The sequence below is a fragment of the Anoplolepis gracilipes genome, chromosome 8 (genome assembly GCF_047496725.1).
Source record: "Anoplolepis gracilipes chromosome 8, ASM4749672v1, whole genome shotgun sequence".
In the NCBI taxonomy this organism is placed as follows: domain Eukaryota; kingdom Metazoa; phylum Arthropoda; class Insecta; order Hymenoptera; family Formicidae; genus Anoplolepis; species Anoplolepis gracilipes.
Window position 1 is genome coordinate 5533592 of NC_132977.1, and position 24686 is coordinate 5558277.

At 30.1% G+C, this 24686-nt stretch overlaps 1 protein-coding gene across 1 annotated transcript; it reads left to right on the top strand.

Moving 5' to 3' along the window:
* Positions 1-3827: 3827 nt before the first annotated feature.
* Positions 3828-23967, top strand: LOC140668739 (G-protein coupled receptor dmsr-1). Its single transcript, XM_072898026.1, has 2 exons — positions 3828-6663; positions 22206-23967. Exons 1-2 carry the CDS (start codon positions 5619-5621, stop codon positions 22415-22417), a joined length of 1257 nt encoding a protein of 418 aa, XP_072754127.1. The 5' UTR covers positions 3828-5618; the 3' UTR covers positions 22418-23967.
* Positions 23968-24686: the final 719 nt, after the last annotated feature.

Sequence of the window (24686 nt, forward strand, 5' to 3'; positions counted from 1 at the left end):
TCAAATAATTTTTTATTTTTTCGAGTTACAAAAGTATATTGGTTATACTCTTGTAACTTTTTTTTAAGTTTTGCATATAGCTTTTTCTTAAGTATTATCTCGTATGTAATGATATTGAATTATCACATTGTGATGTTGACATTTGATAACGTATAATAAAACAATAATGTATAATAAATAATATTGCCTAATTATATCTAATATAGAAATATTTCATCGTGATTTCTCTTTGCCTTATATATTTATATTTGCCTTTATCTCTAAATATATAACTTATTTCATAAAATATTTTATGTTTAATGTTTTTCATAATTTTAACTCTAACTCCAATTTTCAAATCTCCTAAGAAAAAAATATATATTTATCAAATCATACTCTTTTATTACGGTACGTATAATATTAATGAGCGGCATATTTACGTACATACCCAATACAATTTAGCAAGACTAACAGCAGCTAACATTAATTTGTCTGATACACATGATAATATTAATACACGTGACATTAAAGTCGATGTGTAATGCTAATATTAACCCAAAGAGATATATACATTATAACACCTTTCTATCAGAAGACCTACAGTTTAATTCCATTTAAATAATTATTATTGCGCGCAGGCATTAAGTATCCTCATTTACGGACAAGCCTGTATTTTGTAGTTAAGACTCGCTTTCACACATGACATCAAATGTCATTTATGAGACAAAGCAGCGTGACATTATAAAAGAGAATAGAATAATATATTGCTAAAAGCTTTAACTCTCCAGAACTTAAATTATCTAAATCTTCAAATTGTTCTCTGAAATGACCAAAAATCTTGGAAATAAAGTACATAAAATCACCTCTATAGAGGCTTTTAATGTGATACCATTAGGAAGAAGCATTCTCTCTTGCTCGTCCTAATGTAAAACATGCTCTCCACGCGTAGCTCGAGTAATAGCTTTCCGGTGTTACATATATAATATGCATGAACCCACAGGAAACGTCAAGGAGAAACCAAAACGAAGTGACAGGACATAGCAACCAAAGGCAGCTAAAAGAAAAAGAAGACTGAAAATGTGAAAAATTTACTCTCAGAAATCAATATAATCACAATGTATTTAATGCCCACACACAGTAGTAATCTCTACGAGAGACAAAAGTTAAGCTCTTTGTGTTTTAAGAGAAATAAAAAAAATTATTACATCCTTTTTAAAATTATTTTAGTATATAAAAGAGGGAGACAGTTTTGAAAGCGCACAATATCTAACAAGCAAGATTATATTACAAAATATCTATATTTATTATAAAATATTAGTGAATTGAATTATATTTGAAAAAGAGAGTGAAAGTTTAGTGTGAAGTTTGAAAATCTACAAAATTCTCAATTCGAAATAATTCCGATAATGATCAATTGAATAAAAATGCTACAAAAATTCCGATAAAAATTCTACATATAATTGGCGAAATTACTGCCTCTTTTTTACTCTTTCTTTCATATTACATCTTCCTCACTTAAACGAGCAATTTATACGATTACTGCCTCGTATCCACTTTAGACTCTATCGCCCTTTAGAGATTACTATGGAAACGCGATCTAAGGCACTTATTCTCGTGTCTACGTATAACAAAGAGAATTGAATTCATCGAAATTATACTCGGTTTCAATTCCCGGACCGACTTTAACGAAGCGACAAGTTTCGAACGTAACCGAAGTACGAACAGCACAATTTTCAATCGATTCATCGAATACGCATTGATAGCTACACTCATTGTTGTAAATCTCAACGACAGATTCGCGCATTTGCAGAATTGATATGCGAATATCTTCGAAATTTCTCCGAGAAGCGAGAAGCTCATCATGGCATATATTAATGATGGAAATTAACGTGGAAGTGCTGTTATAAATTGTTTCGCGTATGTCGTTGTCATGTGTGTTAGAAGATATTATGCAATATCTGCATTTTACAATAGAGAGAATCATAAAGTGGAAGATTCATTGCTGAGTTCCTCGTTAAATACGACCGCGATAACGTATTATGTGGCCGTACAACAAGAAAAGTTATTTCTAAAAATTTCAATGGCGAAATTATAAAGATATATGTATCCATTTTGCTCCGTTTTAAACGTCAGAAATCTCTGACGAAAAATAATTTCAAAAACAACCTTTTGCATATTCTATTTTTAAGCAAGTAATAACGAATGAATATTCATTCTGTAATATTCATAAATTTTAAAATACATATAATTTTAAAAAATGATGCAATTTTCACTGCTTTGCTCTTTTTCTCTACATTTTCGTAACCACCCATTTAATCCGCACATTTAAAGCTAAATGAGGCTATTTAATTTTGTATTTTATGTACCTAATATGAGAATCGTGTTTAATATTAACGTGAAATGCGTGCCAAAGAGAGCATTTAACGTCAAATCTTTAATGAAAATACGAAACTAGATGTATTTATAAAATATTTTCCTGTCTCTTTATATATATCTATATATATATATATATATATAAATACACACACACACACACACACACACACACACACATACAATATTTTCATTCGTCGTCTCGATTTATCGGAGCATTGCAACTTCCGCGAGTAAATTACTTGATTATTTAACTAAATATACCAATCAACGAAGCATTTCCATTGAACCAATTACTCCGATTCGTTCTAGTATAAATCTAATGCTAATTAATGTCGATGCCATTTAAAGACATCAAAGCGCATACGTGGATTCCATTCGCGAAAACATCACACGTTAACTTGTGATAAATGGCAAACGCAGTTACATGGAAAAGCAATACTGTTGACGATACAAAGATTGCATTGTCGCGTCAAAGCTGGGATTACGATGTCGCTGAAAAAGTTTATAACCAGTAGGCGTACCATTGACAAAAGAAATGTGCAGGAGTAAAGGGAGACGAGATACTTCGACGACTTGAAATGCACTTTGACGAGGATCACGAACTGCAAAAGCGAAAGGAAACCGAATAACAGAGAATGAATAAATGTAGCAAGTAGAAAGGATGGGACGTGTTTTACGCGAGGCGCGTGACCAGGGACAGATTTTCTTCCATCTGCTAACATACGTTTTAATGGTCTCTATTGTTGACTCGATTTCCTTCCTCTTTGCTGCATAAGATTTAGAGACTGCTTCCTTTTCTTCTTTCCTTTTCATTCAAAAACGTAATATCGCGATTCAATTACGTAACCTTATTAAATATAAGCTATGGTTAAGACAAACTCTTCAAAATGCTTCATTCAAATATTTTATAGACATTCTGTCTTCTTTGCACAGAGAGAATATTATTAAAAATAAAGATATATAAAATAAGAATGATGTATATAGGAAAAAAACATTTTGAAAGATGGGAATATAAATAAGTTTGTATAGTAAAACTGTTCGCGATAAATGTGCAATAAGTATGCGGTATGTATATCGTATATTACATTTTTAAAGTAGAAAATATAAGATTCATAGAATCGTAAATATAATTTTAAATCACGCGCAATAACAAAAAATCTAGTTTGTAAAGTTTCAGCAGAGATACACTTGACTATGATCGTTCACGACAGATGATGCAAAACTATTTCATATTTGAATTTCTAGTCAGTTTATTACAGCCTTTTCCAGATCACATATTCAAGATTCCTAAATCATTTCTAGGGGTAGCCGACTCCGCTGTCGTTGCGAAGATGCAAAGAATTGTTTTGATGGACGAAAAAAGACAATGCTAGAGAGGAATGTAGGGAAGAAGAGAAACAGAAATACACAAAGGAGATAGAGGGAGACTAGAATGGAAAATTGGATCAACGCAGGCGCAAGAGCTACCCCATTCCAGCGTACGAGGCGTCACGACGCCTTTTCGCTTCATTCGGCGTCCGGACGCCAACGTTTGCGTCGGTCGCGCGACGTTCTTCTGAACTTGACACAAAACAGCTGTGCCGTTAGTGATAAGAGCGCGGAATGCGAGAAAATTGCGTAATTATCGGTGCGAAGATATAATTATCATCGAAAATTAAGACATCCCGAGGAGAGATGAACGCCGCGATATACTTCGCCGATTCTTAAATTAACGCCCGATGTAATTTTACCGGCGTTGTTTCCACGATCGAGAACTCGTTAAGTGATCAATTAGGGCCGATTAATTTGATCTGTTCGCGAACGAGCGAAGTGGAGAATTGAAAGCGTATATTGGTGCGCCTCTTTGTTGAGATTGACGGTAATGCTCGTTTCGTGCTCGAGCAGTTAAAACGTTGTGCATAGGAAAGTGTTTCTATGGCATTCGAGAATCCATCATATTACACCAGGGTGCGGCAACTACAATTAACAGCTGAAGCGCCCCTCCTACACATGTCACTAGCCGCACGTGTCACATGACATTGTGATTCTGCACGCGACATGCGAAAAGTCGATTCGTCTGGAAAGTTGCAGTTCCGCCGTTTCCTATGTGTGATTAATCTTAAAAAAATAAGTTAGTTTTATCATCCTGTCAACTAATTAATAATAGCGTTATTTAATGTTAACGTTAAATATTTAATTTTATTAGAAATATCGAAAATAATCTAATTAAAAAAAAAAAAAGATTCTATTAAGATCTTTATTGTTATAAGAAAAAGATAAAAATGTAAAAACTTGTCGAATGAATTCAAGATATCGCACGCGACATCCATTTATATCTAAATACTAAAATATAGGTTCCAAAATGTAAAATATAAAAGTTGAACCGTAAACTAATACCTTTAATGCTATGCTTTTTTGGAAATATTAGACTGTCACATGAAGAAAATACATAGGTCAAATGTTTCAACGCTTCATCGCGCTCCCTTTGACAACGTGAAAGTTTCGTCAGAAACACACTTGACTATGATCGTTCGAGTCAGATTGAGGGAGAACTTCAAACACGTGGTAACTTTATCTTTCCCCCTATTCTATCGCGTGGACGAGAGCAAATCATCTCAAAGTTATCGTGCGATTTCCAGTTCAAAGAACTCGATCAGAAGAGTTATCATATTTCCTCAGCGTCGAATCAACGAACAACGAATCTTTTCTTCTGGTTGATAATTGATCGAAATTATAAAACTGATTGAAGATGCGGTGTATATTTTTATAAATAGACAGTGGACAAAAATTTGATTTTTCTGATTAAGAAAGACATTGAAACGACGAAAACGTCTTCCCGTTCGCAATGAAGTGTGCCAATATTTTCGTTTTTAAATATAGTAATATAAATATAAATATAATTAAATAGTCATATAACTGTCTTGAATCTAATAATTGTCTTCGTTAATACGATAAATAATGATTAAAGTGATAACTTTCAGTATTGAAATATAAGTCATCGTGTCGCAACATAATTGTCGATTCTTGATGTAATCTCACGTAATAGTGATTAGACTAAATTATCTTTTTTTTTTTTTTTTTTATATCAATTATATTTTTTAATCCATCTGTGCGACGTTCTTCATAAGACACAAGGGGAAGAGTTGTCATACGGATGATATTATTATCAACCGAAAAAAGAAGGAAGCTTCAATGTTCCGTGAAAAAGGAAGAGTTCGTTGATTTCTTCGCGCATCACGCCGTAAAAGCTTTGCACAGCCGCAAGACCATCTCACGTCGCAGGGATGAATGACGCTTTGAACTTAACGCCGACAGCGTCGGTGTCCACCGAAGGTTCGGAGTACTGTGGTTCTGGATTGGAGGCCTTCTACAACTGGTATGTACAGGTGCACGGATGGGCCAGTCTGCTGGTGTGTATGTTCGGCTCAATCGCCAACGTCCTCAACATTGCTGTGCTGACGCGTCGCGAGATGCAATCGCCCACCAACATGATTCTCACTGGCCTTGCTGTGGCCGATCTTTTCGTGATGATCGAATACATCCCCTATGCGATTCACATGTATCTCTATAAACGATCCCGCAGAGATACCTTCACCTATGGCTGGAGCTTTTTTGTATTATTTCACTCACACTTTACCCAAGTGTGTCACACAATCTCGATTTTCTTGACGGTGATCTTGGCAGTTTGGAGATATATCGCAGTAGCACATCCGCAGCGTAATCGCGAATGGTGTAGCGATAAACGCACCTTCTTGGTGATCGCTTCCGCCTACATATGTTGTCCAATACTCTGCATACCGCTTTACATCAATACCGAGGTGAGGCCGCAAATGGAGATGCTGGACGAGCGGGGGATGAGCATAAATTTGACAAAGTTCCGGCAGACAGCCAATGACACGATCATGTCTCTCGAGAACGCGACCAACACCACGCTATACATTGTAAAACTCACCGAGAGCCCGATGAGTAACATTCTCCAGAACGTTAATTTTTGGATTTACAGCGTGGTAATTAAATTAATACCGTGTTTGGCATTGACAGTGTTGAGTATCAAACTGTTAAAGGTGTTGCTGGAGGCAAAACAGAGACGAAAGAAACTTACTACGAAAAATACCGCTATCAAGATGGATAATGGTAAAGAGCAGTCCTGTGAAAAACCCAAGAAAAAAAGAAAAGGCACCGATAGAGAAAGACAGACTGACAGAACTACGATGATGTTGCTGGTAGTGCTTCTGCTATTCCTGCTTACGGAACTCCCGCAGGGCGTTCTAGGACTGCTCAGCGCTACATTAGGCACGGGGTTCTTTGAAACATGCTACGTCATGTTAGGTAAATTTGCACGTATCAATATTAATCACAAGTATAATATAGTGAATTCGTTTGGATTATACTAGTGCTCACTGGTATATACAAAAGTCGTCGTAAATTCATATTGGCATAAATAATTAAAAAAGTAAAATAATTAATATAATACTAAAAGCTATTATTATTATTCAATATATGTATATAATAATAATAATAATTTATATTATTATAATTTTCTTAATGTTTTAATTACTTATGTTTATATTGTAAATTGTATACGATAACCTTTAATGTGCATCAGTGCGCACTAGTGCATCCAACTGAATTTATCATTATTGCAGTTATTTCAAGAAAAGTCCTTTTTAAACAGTTAAATCTCTTCATATATAAAGATTTTCTTATTGAAATTCAACATTTAAAAAATTTCATTTAATTTATAATTTGTATATATACATATATATATATATATATATATATATATATATATATATATATATACAAATTATAAATTATATATATATATATATATATATATATACAAATTATAAATTATATATATATATATATATATATATATACAAGCCATATATTAGCCAATATACCTATTAATTGCAGTCAAATAATTAAAATCCTTCTTCGCGCTATTTATATTTTTGACAAACATATTATTATTGCTTTTTTATTCAGCTTTTCACGATATTTATACATAGATGTCAATATCAAATGCAGATATAATATTCCAGTGTACTGAGAATATTTAAACCTTTATTGACTATTTGAATTTTTACACTTATATTTTTCATGAATATTAATATTCTCTTTAATATTTTAGACATCAAAATTTGCACTTTTATTAGATATGTACATAAGCAATTCGACAATAAAGATACAAACGTCACAATTATAAAATAATTTATACACGCAATCTCAAAATCACGGCCATGTGTTATATGGGGGAAAGGACTTATAGACACGCAAGCCAAAATTGTTGTTTTCCATCCACTGGTTACAGTTTGACAAGCGAATAAAACGGCTGATGTGATTATTTGAAGTTCGAGATGCGCATCAGATTTTTGCAAGCAGAAAGCGTGAATTATAGTATAAAATTCATTATTAAATCAGTAAATGTTTATGGTTAGAATGTTTTAAGCCAAAAAAATGCGTATGATACAACAAATTCAAAGATAGCCGAATGACATATTTTTGAATTTAAAAGATATATCATTGAGCCATCTTTAAATTTGTTACATCACACGCATTTCTTTTTGGTTTAAAACATTCTAGCGATAAATATTCACTGAACAATGAATTTTATACTATGATTATTTATGATTCACGTCATCTGTTTACAAAAAGTCTGTTGCGCATTTCAAACTTGGAATAATTTTTAATTACATTAGTCATTTCATTCGCTTGCCATATGACTAACGAATGAAAGATAACAACTCTTGCACGATTACTAATCTTTTCTTCTAAATAATAATATACATGCTCGTGAATTCGAGATTGCGTGTACAAATCATTTTATAATCAATGGTTGTTGCTTTTATTATTGGACCGTTCTCGTATATCAAAATATATATTAAACAATTTTTTGCAAATATGTATTTCTTTCTTTTAATTTTGTTTCTGTTTTTTGTTGGGATGAGAAGTATCTAAAGAAATAAAATTATCCAAAGATAAATTTTAATCATAAAAAATATCATACTACTACTGAAAAATTATCAGGTCAAATTTTCCTATAAAAGAAACATTATCTTTTCTTAATATTTTCATAATATGTAAAATATATAAGAAAATGTCATTTGTTATACATACGTGAGATTTAATTAATCAATCAGTGTAATTTCATACATATTAATATTTAATCATTTTCACTATGATAATGATAAACATGCAAAAATTTTGAAAGATAATAACTATTAACCATTTGATATATCATATATGTATATGTATTAGATACATCTTTATTTTCATTATTCTCAATTTAAATCAGTTTGTACATGGTTTAGCAATAATGGATTTTAATGGGATTGTGAATATATATAGTTGTTATCGATCATTTATATGTTATAATTCTCTCTTATATTACTTCGCAGTATATGTGATGTATCATTTCTAGCTAAAAGCTTTAATGATTGCTGATTTATTTCAAGAACAAAATTATTAGCTTACATTACCACATTTCTATTAAAAGTATATCATAAAAAGACTTATTGTACTGATATTAAAGTAATATTATTTCTTATTAAATTGTGAGTCAACGACAAGAGTTATATTGACGGAAATTTCTTTGAGAAAAATTGAATTTGCGCGATTCAAAAACAAAAAGACGATGCAATTTCATACTGCGAAAACTTACAGGGATTTCCGAGTTCAAATGTTCGGCGTAAATTTTGCAAATTTATCTATGATTGCGAGACATCTCGTTTACAGGTATACTATAAATAAGGAAACACGCCACTCGACATTTATGATAAAACGTATAAAACTTTGACGATAAAAGTTCTTATCAGAAGTGAGAGAGCGCGAAAAATGACAGTCCCATAATTTGTGTAAAAGTTTTTATTATAAACGCGATCTCTCCTTTTGAGATATATCATTCAAAAGAAGAATTTATTTAAAAGTTGTCAAGAGAATATAAAAGGGATGTAAAATTCTAAATTTTTATATTTATCATTAATAATTAAAAATTATTTTATATATAATTTAATTTTTATATTAATTATCAAAAATTAGTTTATATTAAATATTCAATTTTATTTTATATTTAGAGGTAGGAAGATCTTTATATATAAAGAGTATATAAAAAATACATCAAATAGAAAATTTTTTTTAGAAAAGCCATTTATATTTTATATAATATATAAAATAAAAAAAAATATTTTAAATCTATTCTGAGAGAGAAGAAATGAAAGATACGTTATGTATGTACGTGTAATGCATGTATAATTGATGCATTTGATATTCTGATGTCTCGTACGAAATATAAAATTGCAGAAACAATGTTATACGGATCAAATTATACATTTCACGAATATTAAATATGTTTATTTTACGTCACTAATGTTTGTATCGTCATCTCAGTTAAACTGCATTTTACATTATAATATATTATATGTTGCTATAAAATCGTTACGAGATGTGAATGATTGAAAACATAGTAGATATTTTTAAAAATAACATATATATTTAATATATTATTTTAATCATTTATTATCCAAACTATATTGTAGAGTATTTTCTAATAATGCAACATGTCATCCTATTATATTATTTTTATATAAAAGTGGTTTTACACAAACAGTACATTTCAAAATTATTATCACTAAAATGCAAATTTGTGAAAAAACGTTTGTTAGATTATTAGATTTATTTTAATAAAGAGAAAGGTAAAGAGTGATTTATTTTCTTTTATAGAAAGACTAAAATATAGATTAAAGAAATAAAGAAAAGATATGAAAGAAAAACAATAATTTAATATTGTTGAGATTTATTTTGCTTCATATGGCATACAAAAATCAAACGTCTTTTTATTATGGATGAAGCATGTCATAAAATTCTAATACCAAAGATTTGGAAAGATTTTCATATGGAATGCGACAAATCTCCGTTACATGATTCAAATGTGACATAATAGAATCTATTTTTATTCCGTTTGCGTGTTAAGCTAGGAAAAAGGAGCATTTGCTTCCAGATGTTGAAACTTTGCAAATATTTCATGTTATATGAAATTCCCGAAGTCCAAATCTCTCTCAAAATCAGTCTTTTAAAATTCTAACTTTTCATTAAGATGTTATCGCACGTCAAATAAATTTTACTATTTCAAAAAATAATAGAAGAGCACATCTCTTTCATATTCCAAAAGGATCGTACTTACTTTCTATTTTATTGCAGTTAAAATTACTTTCTTTTAATTTTCCATCCAATAAGATGAAATTCAATCAGAAGCACGTTTTTACATCTTTAGGAAATAGTTATACAGATAAGGAAATGTAACTGACACACTTCATTATGATGTAGACCTCGCGCAATTCCATGAATATCTCACAGTTATGAATTTTCCTTTTTTTGTCTTTTGTGTTAACAAAAAATAAATTGAGAATCTGCATAATAGAATGCAAATCACATTCAACGAGACATCGGAAAAAAACATTAATCATCATTAATTTGATCAGAGAGATAAAAGAGAGATTTAATCACAAATATCATTTCTTATTGTTTCTATATGAGTAGCAATTATTGATAGAAAAAATATATTATGTACTGCTTATATACGACTTTGTCGTATGAGAAATTAAATAATAATCAAATAATTTCATCTATTGAAATATCTATATTTCTTAGATATAAAACTAAATATACATATTGTATAAACGTACATACAGGATATCCCGCGTGAACCGACAAACTTTTAGAATGTATTTTAACGGTTAGACTAAATAAAAAAATTCATACACTATAAATCAATTCGGCTTAGTTATCGAGATATGAAAAATTTAATTCTTGTCAATAACGCAAAATTCTGACAACGACCCCTCCCCTCCCCGCTCCGCCTCAATCAAAGTATCAGTTTCAATTAAATACGCAGTGTCATCCGAAATATTTATTTGACATTGAAACATTGGCGTTTGAATACTGCTAAAGCTATCGCACACATACATAGCTCTATAACATTGTTATTACTACTACAAATTTCTAGATACATTTCTGGATATTATCATTTAATATTTAGACTGTTTGAAAGTGTCAAGTAAAGTTACATTATTTTTAAACATGCCACGATTTAACTTTCAAAAATAATATTCACTAAAAATCAGTATATATATATTCAGTAAAAATTATAAATATCTAGTATTTTTTATTTACTCTAATATTAATAAAATCTATATCTAGATAACTAAGTTAAATTGATTTTAATTGTATGTATATGAATTTTTTTGCTTAGAATGATCTTTAGAATACAGTCTAAAAATGTGTCGGTTTACTCGCGAGACAACGTGAATATAATTAGAATATTATATAAATCTTGCACAGTATGTTAAAGGCTTAAATTAAAAGTTAACAAATTTAATTATCAAATTAATTTTTTTCAAAAATCTTAAAAAGATATTTAAAATCGAAAGATTGACATATGTAAAGTTACCGAATTTTTGAAATATTTAAATATTTTTAAAATTCATTTAAAAAGTTTGAACTCTTCTCACATATATGTACACGTACGTTTGTGATTTCTGCGAACAATTTCAATGTAAGTTTTGACATGCAACTAGTGTCTCATAGCGTAGTCTCGTTACAGTTGTGTTTCATCTCCGATTGGCGTATTCTAATTAATACGCGTACTTTCATCAATGTTGCGGTCATATACAAATGTAATCTCTATGTACGTGGCAAAAGCAAAGGCCAACAGACATCGCGTACACGATATGTCGATACACTACGTACACCAGCGTTACTCACTTCGGGATTTAACCTCGGGGTTTCGTGTAAAATACAAGCTTTCATCTCACTTTGACCAGCTGCACATGAGCAGCAAAAAGACATGGACGGTGAGTTGATCTGACGTATATTTAAGCGATATCTAAACGATAATAAAGCAATATACATACAATAATTTGACACGTCATCGCACGAACGTGTATTTATTATCTACAGTTTAAACGCGCGGTAAATTAATATGTCTTTATCCACCTCTCTTGTGTGTCCAGCTATTATAAAGCGAAATTAAAGCAATCATTCAGTTTAAAAAAAAAAAAAGAACAAATAACTACTCAACTTGTGAAATTTGTCAGTGAATTTTACTTTCATCATTTTTAAATAAGAGAGTTCAAAGTTATGTAACTATGTCCTCATGAGACAATCAAATTAAACTTTGTGCTTGGAAGCTTTGCCAGTAAGTCGGCTGAAACTAATTCCCCGCCGGCTTGCTCAAATATGCCAAGTTTATAATCTAGTGAACAAAAATATGTTTCACTTGTCAATTTATTAGCAAATGGAAAACATTTTTGTTCATCATATCTTATATACAGTATTTGATTTCTGGGTGCTCGAATTTCAATATTCACCAATGTTAGATCCGGGAAAAGTTTCTACATGAAATTTCACACCACATATACTGCACAACATCACATTGCTCGAACGAGTAAATATCCTTATGCAAGTGACATATGCAGATATTGGCACGTTTGGCAAAAGAAAGAAAATGTACACTATATACGATTATTTGTCCATATTACCTCACCGAAAAGTCAGTGGAAGGAACTCAACGTCATGATCTCATGTATAAAATTTGAAAGGATTATTTTGGCACGACGTCAATAGAAGCAAGAGTAGTATACATAAACTACTTGCTAAAGAAATTAAATTAGCGACGAAGAAAAATATTAACAGAAAGAAAATACGTTAAATCCAAAAGAAAAACATTTTTGTTCCATCACAATATATATATCGAATCGGTATTTATATTTTCTGTCGAAATCGAAATAAAAACTTGAAGTAACTTTTTACGATACCTTATATCTTTAAAGATATGTAATAAATTTTATTCGCGTAACGTTAAGATCGGCGCGATAATAACTTGAGGTATAATTTCCGTCATCACTGTATTTATGGGGCACTTGCCGTTGTTAATTTTCCTGCGTTCGTAACAACCGTGTTATCGAGCATATAAAATACATTACGATAGTTTATATTGAATAATACTTTTGTCCCTATTAGCGTGACATTAACAAGCGGTTCGCGTTTCACTACCATGACGGTGATGTAGTGTGGGATTCTTTAACTCCCCTGGCTATACTTTGCGTCAACAAAGCACGTAATTTAAGAACAACAAACGCTACTACGCTTGCAACAACAAATGGAAATAGCTTTGTCAACGATCCTGTGACATGCTAAATGGATAATGTATATTTTCCTTCTTATCCAATCTCCATCAAAATTACGAAAGCTTGATTAATGTAGATAATTGCACGGTTTAGAATACGGAAAAGGTAAATATGGAGCTCTTGCAAAATAATAAATTTATAATTTAAATTTTTCCGAACCATCTGGTGTCTCCAATGTCATCTAATGAATTATTCACAAAATATAAGACTGACAGTTTTCGAGAGTACGAAGCTTGTAATTCAAATCTCCATGTAACGGAATAAAGTTGTAATTTGAAAATACAGTACTTTTGTAAAATTATACTATTTTGTAAAATTATATACAAAGAGGAAATACTAAGCTTAAATCAATCGAAAACATTCTAATAGAAGCGTGAGACATCTAATAGCAAGGCTGCGCAAAAATACGAAGATAATACACAGCATTATTAATATAATGTAACAGGTAACCAGATATAGCAGAGTAAAGTAAAAATAAAAATCATATCCTTTAATAAATGATTCTATCTAATGAGCGTACGAAAGTGTGCATAATTTGACACGGCATTATAACAGCAAAAGAGAAGGCACTGACAAGGAAGTTACTGATTCCGCAATAACTCCAACTGACATAAACGCGACATCACCGTCGCGCATTATCTTGGCATGCTACTAGGAATAACGAGTATGATATAGTGCCATCCATGAAGGATGAACGCCAAGGAGTGGAGTGTAGCTCATCTCATGAATAATAACGTTTCGTCAATAATAAACACCTGACGAAATTGTGAGCAAGTCATACCGGTAGTCGGCTATGTGAAGATGTTTCCACGTCGCGCGTATGAAAATATACTGTGACATATTTGCTTCTGCATACATTTAAATGCGTCGATATAATTAGCTTTTGATATAAGAAATAATTGAATTCATTCTCTCTTCTTTATATTTTTAGTACTTCTTTTATTCTTTTATTAAAAAGAATACGTTAAAAAACATACGTTAAAAAAAATAATGATAGATTATAACGAAATATGTCGGATACAGTCTTTTTCTCAAATATATTAGATGACATTATATTTATTAATGCGATCACTAATAATATTTTTAATGTGAATACAAATAATCGAATTCCTTAAAAAAGAAATGCTGTCTTATACCAACAACTACATACTCAATAATATTCAAGTAATTTAATCATGAATTGTACGAGTTTATCTTCAATATAATAATATAAACATAAATTCATCACCCATTTATTTTAATTGTGCAAAACACAACACAATTGTGAAGTAATTTTATCATGGTGCAAGACATAATCTTCATTAATTAAAATATTATGCAAGAGAAGTTAATTAAGCGAAATTCACACTCGAAAAAAATTTAGCTGAAAAGATATTCTTATATTTCTACTAACAATAAACGGAGTATTTAATTAAAATGGCTGTTATACGTCGTCTTATTAAATTTATATAAAACCTCAAAACTTTGTATAAAAACAATGAATATTAATATTATTGCCAAAGAAAAATGTAATACGTAAGCAAAATGTAAAGAGCTTTAACTCTGTTATATATGACATTTTTTGCATAAGGAAACTATGTAAGTCTGGAACTCTTAATATATAATCGGGTGCGATGATAAATAAATTTTACAAATATACAAAATATAAGCAAAGCTTATATACTTTTTAGTATCAAACTTTTAGCGTTTTTCAAGTGTCTTTCCTTTTTAGTTTATTAATAAATAACTTTTTTTAAATAACTATCAAAAATTGTTAAAATGAAATTAAATTGTTTTCCACGGAAGTATGATTTTTTACCAGCGATAAAAAATCTTAATGTCTACAAAGAAATAATATTATTAAACTTTAATAGAGCAATTATAAATTTAAATAAAAATAGATTGATATCCATGAATAATTCTAAAATATTTCTTATACAGTATATTTATGTTTTTTTTAATTCACTTTTAAAGTCAATAAAAACGTAATCGGATCACGTCAAATGATTCACCGGATAGAATCAACTGGCTTACATACATATACATGATATCTCTATTTTAAAAGTTATTGAAAGAATCTTATAATAGAAATGTAGATTTAATAACATGATCATTATTTAAAAATAAAAAGAATGAAATGTAATTGTAACATGCGATCTTTATCGATATAATCGTGTATGAATACGTATAATGCTTTGTTAGACATTTAATTAATTTTACAACAATTACATTTAAATATCTTCCTTTATTTCAAATCCTTTTTTAAAGAGTATTTATTTTAAACATGTATTATTAGAAATTTAAAAAATATTATAAAATTATATTATAATTATATTAATATTATTATAATTTTTTAATTATATTAGTATTATATAATATTATATTAACATTATATTAATATTATATTGTTATTATATTAATATTAATATTATATTATGATAAAATAAGAAACAAATATTTTAAAATTAAGAACAAATAGTTTTATGAAAATATATGACTATTTGATTTCGCTCACTGCTTAAGACCTGCGTCCCTGAAAATATCGATTTTCAAAAATAACTAAATTGCTCATAAATTCAAGATATATAAAAAGTTCACAATCCTTGTACTCTGTCATCTTTACATCAGACTAAACATAAGAAATATTTTCCGAGTTCACTAATAAAGTGTACATATGACCCGGTTTAAGCAGTAACAGTGTTAAAATATAAATTGCTTATAAAAATGTATCTACTTTTTATAAACATTACGTAATAACATTAATTTTACTGCTTTAATCTATGAATATTTTCTTTTATTTTCTTTACTAATACTTCAAACTTGAGTTTTTTTTAACATTCTCCATATTATACAGCTACTTAACAAAATTAACTTTTTTAAAATTTATTTAAAATTAACTTTAAAGAATAAAATTTTATTATTTTTATACATCCTTTTATTAATTTGTACTTCTATAATTTCTGGCACGTTTTTAACTCGATTTCTATTAATATTTTGATATTTTTTTAAGAAAAGATCAGTCATATATGTATGTTAGAGTTAAAGCGTATATACATATAGACGACAAAAATGACAATAATTCTGGAAAAAATTTTTAGAGTTTAGCCATGTGCATGTATGAGAGTAATGGGAAAAATTTGCATAATAGTTCGTGTAAAATATATATATATACATATATATATATATATATGTATATATATATATGTATATATATATGTACATATATATATATTTTACACGAACTATTATGCAAATTATTTCCCATTACTCTCATACATGCACATGGCTAAACTCTAATAAAGCATTTCAAACACCGACGCTTTTGTTCTCTTAGTTTATATATGTATAATAAGCGGAGGAGGCTTGCTTGTAATCTTTTTTATAATATTGAATACATGTTATAAAATGTCATGTTTCGACAAACATCTATCAGTAAGATTTTTCATAAAACGTGGGTCGCATTTACAATCTTTTTGTATAGTATTTATATGTTGGAAAATGTTTGGAGCAAACATTATATAAAACATTTAAAATTTTTTTTTCATGTTTCTAAAGTATCACTTTTCTGAAATTATTTGATTTGATATGTACAAAAGTGCTTTTATGATAATCATTATTAAATCATAAATTAAGAGAACAATATTCGTCATTTAAAATGTTCTATAGTTTATCGATGCATCATGAAACTAATGAGAAATAGTTCAGAAAGCTCTACTAGTATATCGTAATACCTCATTGCAGAAGTTGTGCTTACAAGCGAGCGGAAAATTCGAACAAAACGCGTGAAAGCGTATATATGCTCGTCCATGCGGCAACATTTAACAAACAGCTACGTGAACGTTTTACTATAACGAGACGCAAACGTGTCGAATGTCACACTCAACGAGTGAAATTTTATCGTATGGTTATCAAAATACGGAATTTAATCTAAACGAAGACATAAAAACACACGCAAGAAAAAGGACAAAAAGAAAGGGGAGAAGTGGAACAATTTGTCTTTTCAGATCTCTGTCTCTTTCTCTCTCACTTGATTGCAAAATCAGAGGAGGGACAAATGATTTTTCCTGATCACAAAAAAAAGTATACCCTAATAGATTTAACGATGTAGATCGTGTGTAGAGAACCAACACCTGGGGCTCCCTTTTTGGTCTTTGTTCTCGCGACTCTACCGCGCTGATTGAAGATCACTCGAATCGCGTTTACCGAGTGTTTCAGGAATCCTATTGAAGAAGAGAAAGACATGTGCTCAATGTCTTTCATTCTTTTTCTCTCTTTCTTTCTCTACACAGACGAGATAATCCTCTGAAGATGTATAAGAACGTCAGAACTTGAGGAAGACGAAGAATATACTATGGAACACCGTAGTAGTTTTCTGAGAAATGGCGTGCAATCTCATTAAGAGAACAGTCTCTCATAGAGCTGTGTAATTACATTACATAATATAGCATTTTTCTTCTGATTTTAGCCATTTATTATTAAATCGTTCCTCTGTGGCATATTTGAACTGACAAAGATCGAGTGACATAAAAATTTCAAAGCACTATTATTTTTTAAATAATGACACACAATCTCATAAAGTGTTTATAGAATAAAATAATTTATTAATAAATTAGGCCATATATTATATAAAATTCTCAAATTGTTTAAACAGCAATGCAAAATACTGCGTTTCGTATAATTTATTGTATAAGTACTTTATGAGATTGTGTGTCATTATTTAAAAATAATAGTGCTTTGAAATTTGTGTATCACTCGATCTTTGTCAGTTCAAATATGTCATAGGGAAACGATTTAATAATAAATGGCAATAAATCTGCTAAAATCAGAAGAAAAATGTCATATTATGTAATGTAATTTATTAATAAATTATTTCCCCTTTTAGAAATTGATTTTTCAATTCATGGTTTGAATTCTACGGAAAGAATAATAAACCATACACTTTGAACGGAGAAAGAAAGAATATTTGTCTTAACATAAGAACAAGTAAAATCACATACATATGTATTAATAATTTTCTATTCAATGATAAATAATCTATATTCCAAAGCAATAGTATGTATTTCAAAATATTTACTATTTTTATGAGAATATGCATCTATACAATTTACGTTTATTTTTCAATTATATGCATATAAAATGCACAATTTAAATACAAATGTAAATAGATCATAAAATTAAATATTTAATTTTATAAATCATAAACGATAGATATCTCACGTTTCTATCATTTTTTTCTTATTGCAGGATAAGTAAAAGCAAACATCCCTCGAACAAAGCATTATAAATATTTATCTTGTTTCCATTGTTTTAAAGCCGAGCCGTGTTTATTTTTTAAATGCCTATTATCGAAATAAGAGATTGCAAACGACTGACTTTCCCTCGATACAAAGCGAAAAACCATTTCAAGATCTCGAACAAAGATATATGTACACTGGAGAGAGTTCGACAGTAATATCTGTTCGTTCTATTTTCCTCTGTTTTCACACTTCTGAAAACAACAGCGATGCTACCGACTCCTTATACTACAAGGATCTCTCTCGGAAGTATTTACTTAACGCTCGATACTGAGAGATGCACCGTACTTATTACATGGCACCAAAACGATGCGGCCAAGGCAATGACAAAGGATACCGGTATTGCGTGGTCTTATTTGACGTGCACTCGTATTGTATTCGCTTCTATTCTATTATTCACGCCGTCTGTAGTTCATGTTATACTTCAATAGCAAAGGCTTTTTGCAAAGTAAACACTGACGTATATGTTACGTCGAGTCTAGGTAATGTAAGATGACACGTGCAAGCATCGTTAGATCATGATATCGTAATAATAATAATAAAGCCAAAAGTATTATCAGTAAATTATTATACAATAATAAATCGCAATTATTATATTTTAAGGTTGTCTAAAACGCCTACAAATTGTTTCACTTATTATTTATTTAATTGCGTATCAATAAAAAACTTATTGTCATTATAAAATGATGCGGTGAACAAGACACGCGCAACACAGTTTTTAATAAAATTCAAGTAATAATATATGTATATTATATTCTAAAACATATACATATATATGTATTATCTATGTATTATGTTACTTTTCATTTTTTAATTGTAATAAATTAGATTGGGGACGGAACGTGGTTGTAAGATGTAAATTGGCGTGAAAACCCACGGCAATCTCACGTCGAGCCACGGTGCTTTGACGTTCAATTTATTCTAGGTACCTACGAGGTATGGCGCAACATTTCCTTATTATTTCCTCCGACAACCGTAAAACGTCACATTAAACATCGCGTAAAACGCGGTGATTTTGTTGGAATTATCTGCAACTTGCGACAGCGGCGTTGAAGTTGACCGGACGTGCTACACACAAAGAGAAGGTAAATTCACGCATAAATATCGCGTAAGTAGCGCGGCAAAAGAGATCAAAAAGGAAACGCGTACTCGCATTCCTGTCATGCAACACAACGGAAGTTGAAATGCGACGATGCGAAAGGAAGACCTTTTTGTTCGCCGAAACAAACGATCCATTCGTCGGACAATGTCGTATACAACGCTTGCAATGTTGTACCCATACCCCATACCGCGCACGAAGGCCAAACAACATTACGCACACGAGCGACTTCGGCATCGTTACAAAAATTGGATCGCATCTGCATCAGTTCTATTGACTCGACGAACGACAGACAATGCTGATTCGTTTTATAGACGTGACATGCTCCGTTGAAAGCGTAGCGATATATGTAGTATGACGCGGGAACATTTTTCTCTAACCCTAAGAGAGATTAAGGAAACAAGAGTGTCTTGTGCTTTCTCTATGTAAATTTTCGAGTAAAATTAAAAAAAAAAAAGAAATAATTTATTTTTTCTATTTTATAAAATAAAATGTGTATAAATAAATTCAAAAATCAAAAAGTTAATATAAAGTAATGTACCTAAAAAGTATATGTAAAATAATATATTTTCCCGGATATCAACCAGATAATAATAAAAAAAAAGTTATATATAATATATATTACATTAAATAAATTTGCAATCAAAACGAGAAATAATAGAAAGATTTTAAATTCACTTCCATTTCAAAATGATATTATTTGACAATTTTAATACTGTATATTTGTATAAAAATCCAAAAAGCTAAATAACATTAACTTAATGCTCTTACGAGGAATATATTTGTGTGTAAAATCAGATTAAATAATAGTATCAGAAATCAAAATAGTTTTTCATTGAAAAGAGTTTATGGGATAAATTTGTAATAATACGTGATTATAAATTTATAATAATAAATAACTTACAATTAGATAAAAAATATGTAATAATCAATAATCAATAATCAATATCTTATATCAATTAAAAATTAATTATCCTTTCTAATCCGTACGATCGCGTAACAACTACAACAGTTTTAACATAAGCCATTATTAAATGCTGATATTTCAAAATGATAGGTCACATACGATACGATATAATACGAAATATTAAATATTTAAATTAAACCGCTAAAACAACCGTTGGCTATAATTTAGCATTTTGAATATTCGTGTTTTTAGATATAATAATCAATAAAATACATGATATATATATTGTTATACTAATAAACACAAATTAAGATTTGCATAGCGCACGCATATATAATCTCATCGTAAAGCTTTACGATCAACATTTAGTTAATCACATATAATGAAATATATATAACCTAACGATTTATTACAAGGATACCATTATTTAACGTGAAAACGTCATGCGCGGAAATTTATGTACTTCTCGCCGTTCTAGCGAAATGGAAGAATTCGTATCGGCACGTGAAAGCTTCCGTTCAATCTGAAAAACGTGCCGAGAATGTATCTGTCTAGATACATGCTCTTTCTCTTTCACGTATGAAGTATTACAAAATATGTCGTTTTATTTATGATATTCCAATATCGACAAGCATTTGTCGTCTTGTCGCGCGTAAAATATACTTCCTTGACTGCTTGTACTAAAATCAAAACGTTCGCTCTGATTTTTTTCGATTCACACCATAAATCTGAATTATTGCGTATTCGAAAAGATAAAGGAAAGATACGATATCTCTTCGAGATTAAAAAAAAAGATGAGTATCAGAGAAGAAAGAAAGAGAAAAAAACAACGAAATAAATACGGAAAGAGATATTTCCACGAGTCTTTTATAGAAAAGATTGCAGAAAAGAACTTTAGAAAAGCCTGCAGGGTTAAATTTCTACAACTTAGCATTTACGAATCTTTCTGAATTTAACTCATATAGACATGTGAAATTAAAAAAAAAAAACTCTAGAATGTAATGCATGTATACACTTGGAAACCAAATATTTCAATCATAATCTAATCTACTTTTGACTATTTAATTCATAAATTTCTTTTTAAAAGAAAAAGATTTTTTACAAGAATTTTCGGTTTTACGAAACTCATATTTAATATTTACGATATAAGATAAACTTAAATTGCCAAGTCAAGTAAATGAAAAAGATGAAAGATGATTAAAAGAGCATCTTAATTTCCGAGTCGATTCCCTTTTAGAATTTCTCTTCTTAATCAATAATATGAAACTTACGTATCATAAATTTCAGAGGTAAACTTTTAAAAAATTTATGTTTCAAAAGTTCTAGGAAAAACTTCTAAAAATAAATCATTCTCGATCATTTTTCGAACTTGGGCTAATCAAATTTGTTTTCTTTCCCGACAGGTGACGTGATAGACATCCTGACACTTATAAACTCGGCTATCAACTTTATCCTGTATTGCACTATGAGCCGTCAATTCCGCATGACCTTTAATCAACTGTTCTGTAGCCGATGGCGGCTGATCGGCAGATGGATGGCGGTGCCGCATCAACCGATGGAGAACAACGGGCACACCGGAACTAATCACACGGTGACCCAGGTCACTCAGGTCTAGCGCCGAAGAAACCAATGGACCTTTTGCTATCCGGTGTAAAGAGAGCTCCCTGATTAGCTCCCTTTCAGACACGCGTATTGCAAGTCCGCGAATTAAAGGAGCATGTTTCCTCCGCGATTCACCACAGTTACTCGTGCAAACATAGCGCCAAGCAAAGAGAGGTGAAATTTATTTGCTCGCTACTGCCACTGGTCCTAATTGCATCGTCGCTGCGCGAACTTTACAACGCTCGGGGCGTTTTCGAGCATCGACTTCATACCAGACATGCGACATACCAGATGTGTAACAAATATTTACTTAAGTTGGTTGATGAGCTCACTATGCTTTTCCAATGTGTTTCTTTTCAATGTGTTGTACACTATTTATTTATATTACAATAAATCAGCAGATCATTGCATCCGATTAATTAACGATACGCACAATAATGTGTTATATTTAAAATGAGATGTGATAGGTGATGTGTGTGTGAAAGCGCATTGACAAAAGCTGCCAGATTACTGTCATTGGTAATTTTATAAATGCGGTCGTTCACACGCGAAATCCCCCGAGAAATCTTTAGAGATAAAATGATCAATCCTCCAGTGGTGGCACATAAGCACTGATGAAATTAATTAAAATAATCACGTGAATAACAACAGCCATTTACAAACATCTCCTCCCCCCCCTCTCTCTCTCTCTCTCTCTCTCTCTCTCTCTCTCTTACTTTTTCTTAAAAATTCCTGAATTTTTAATTAATGAGTACAAAGAAAAACAAAAGATTATACATATATCACTATGCAGCTGGCCTGCTTGCATCCTCATCTCTGTTTTAATTTAAACAAAATTTCAAAGTTTATAAAAAGTTAAATATATATTATATACACAAAGAATTATCTTATAATCGACACACAACACTCATGATAAAAAACATATTTGTCGAAAGATTACTTTTTAGTATTTCTGATTTTTATTAACCAGTGTATGCCTTTCAATATCCATTTATACTATCAATTAATCAATTTTATTTTCATTTACTCACTGTTTTATTTAGTTTACTCAAAGTTCTATGTGACTTCTCCTATTCAGAGAACTTATTAATAATTATGTTGGTCTTACACAACGAGATTGAATTCTATTTACATTTCACATATACATACGTACGATGATAGAAACATTTAAACTATCGTGCGCCAAGTAAATTGTTAATAGTTAGCTAATAGAATGGTTTAATTGAAATGTAACAAAGCATCTATTAAATTGAGCTTTAATGAACTCAAAATATACAGCCAGAGATCATTACGATGCATCACGCCTACAGTAAAATATAATCTTTTGCAGTTAACGAAACGCACTTTTCCATAGCTTAACTACATTATAAATCAAAAATTGAGAAGTTTTATTTTTGAAAAAAATGCAATAATTGCTTAAATAGCTTATAATTAATATACGATGCTACATGTAACATTATGCTAAAACTATTACTAAACATAATATCAAACTGTTTTTTGTTAGAGGCTTAAAAGTGACTTTTTCTCTAACATATTTTTAGAAAACATCTCAAATTATTAAAAATATGCGCTTATTTATCTCTAAAATATTTTCTGTTTGTTTGAAAAAATATTTCAATTATCATAATATATTATTTCACTAGAGATAATTTTTTTACAATAAAATTTATATAAAAATAATATATATATTTTTAATTAAACCAATGTTTTATATGAAAAAATTTTTAATTGCCACTGGGCATTATCTAAACTTTTATTCAAAAATATTTATCACAACCTCTTTAGTGGAAATATGTGTGTCGAGGATAATAAATGCAAATAATAAATTAGTTTTACATCAAAATCGAGAGACAAAGGATTGAGAATAATTCAAAGTAGAATAATTAAATATACGTTTTTCATTACGTATGGATTAATGCAAAAGTTAGCTTACTGTTTTTACCAACTTACAAAACAGATATGCGACTTCATCATGAAATTATTTGAAAGCGGAGCCGTGAAAACGTGCACAGTGATTAACATAATTAACGATGCAATGCGAGAAGTAGAATTTGCGTTGGCCAAAGGACAGTCTTGCTTTGCGATTCATATTTATGCAATTAAATATTAAAAAAGAATCTTCTCGACGCAATTTCCTCCTTCTTTGCTCAAGATAAAATGCAAATTACATTCATAATTTGCATTTTATCTTCAAAAATAACAAAAAACCTTTACACCAAGTATTTCTTTTTTAGCTATCTTTGTGTCTCTTTTAATGCGAGAAATGTTCTGTGAAGATCATT

Coding starts and splice junctions, on each gene's coding strand:
- LOC140668739 (XM_072898026.1), top strand. CDS start 5,619: ATGAATGACGCTTTGAACTTAACGCCGACAGCGTCGGTGTCCACCGAA. Junction 6,664..22,205: donor AACATGCTACGTCATGTTAG/GTAAATTTGCAC, acceptor CTTTCCCGACAG/GTGACGTGATAGACATCCTG.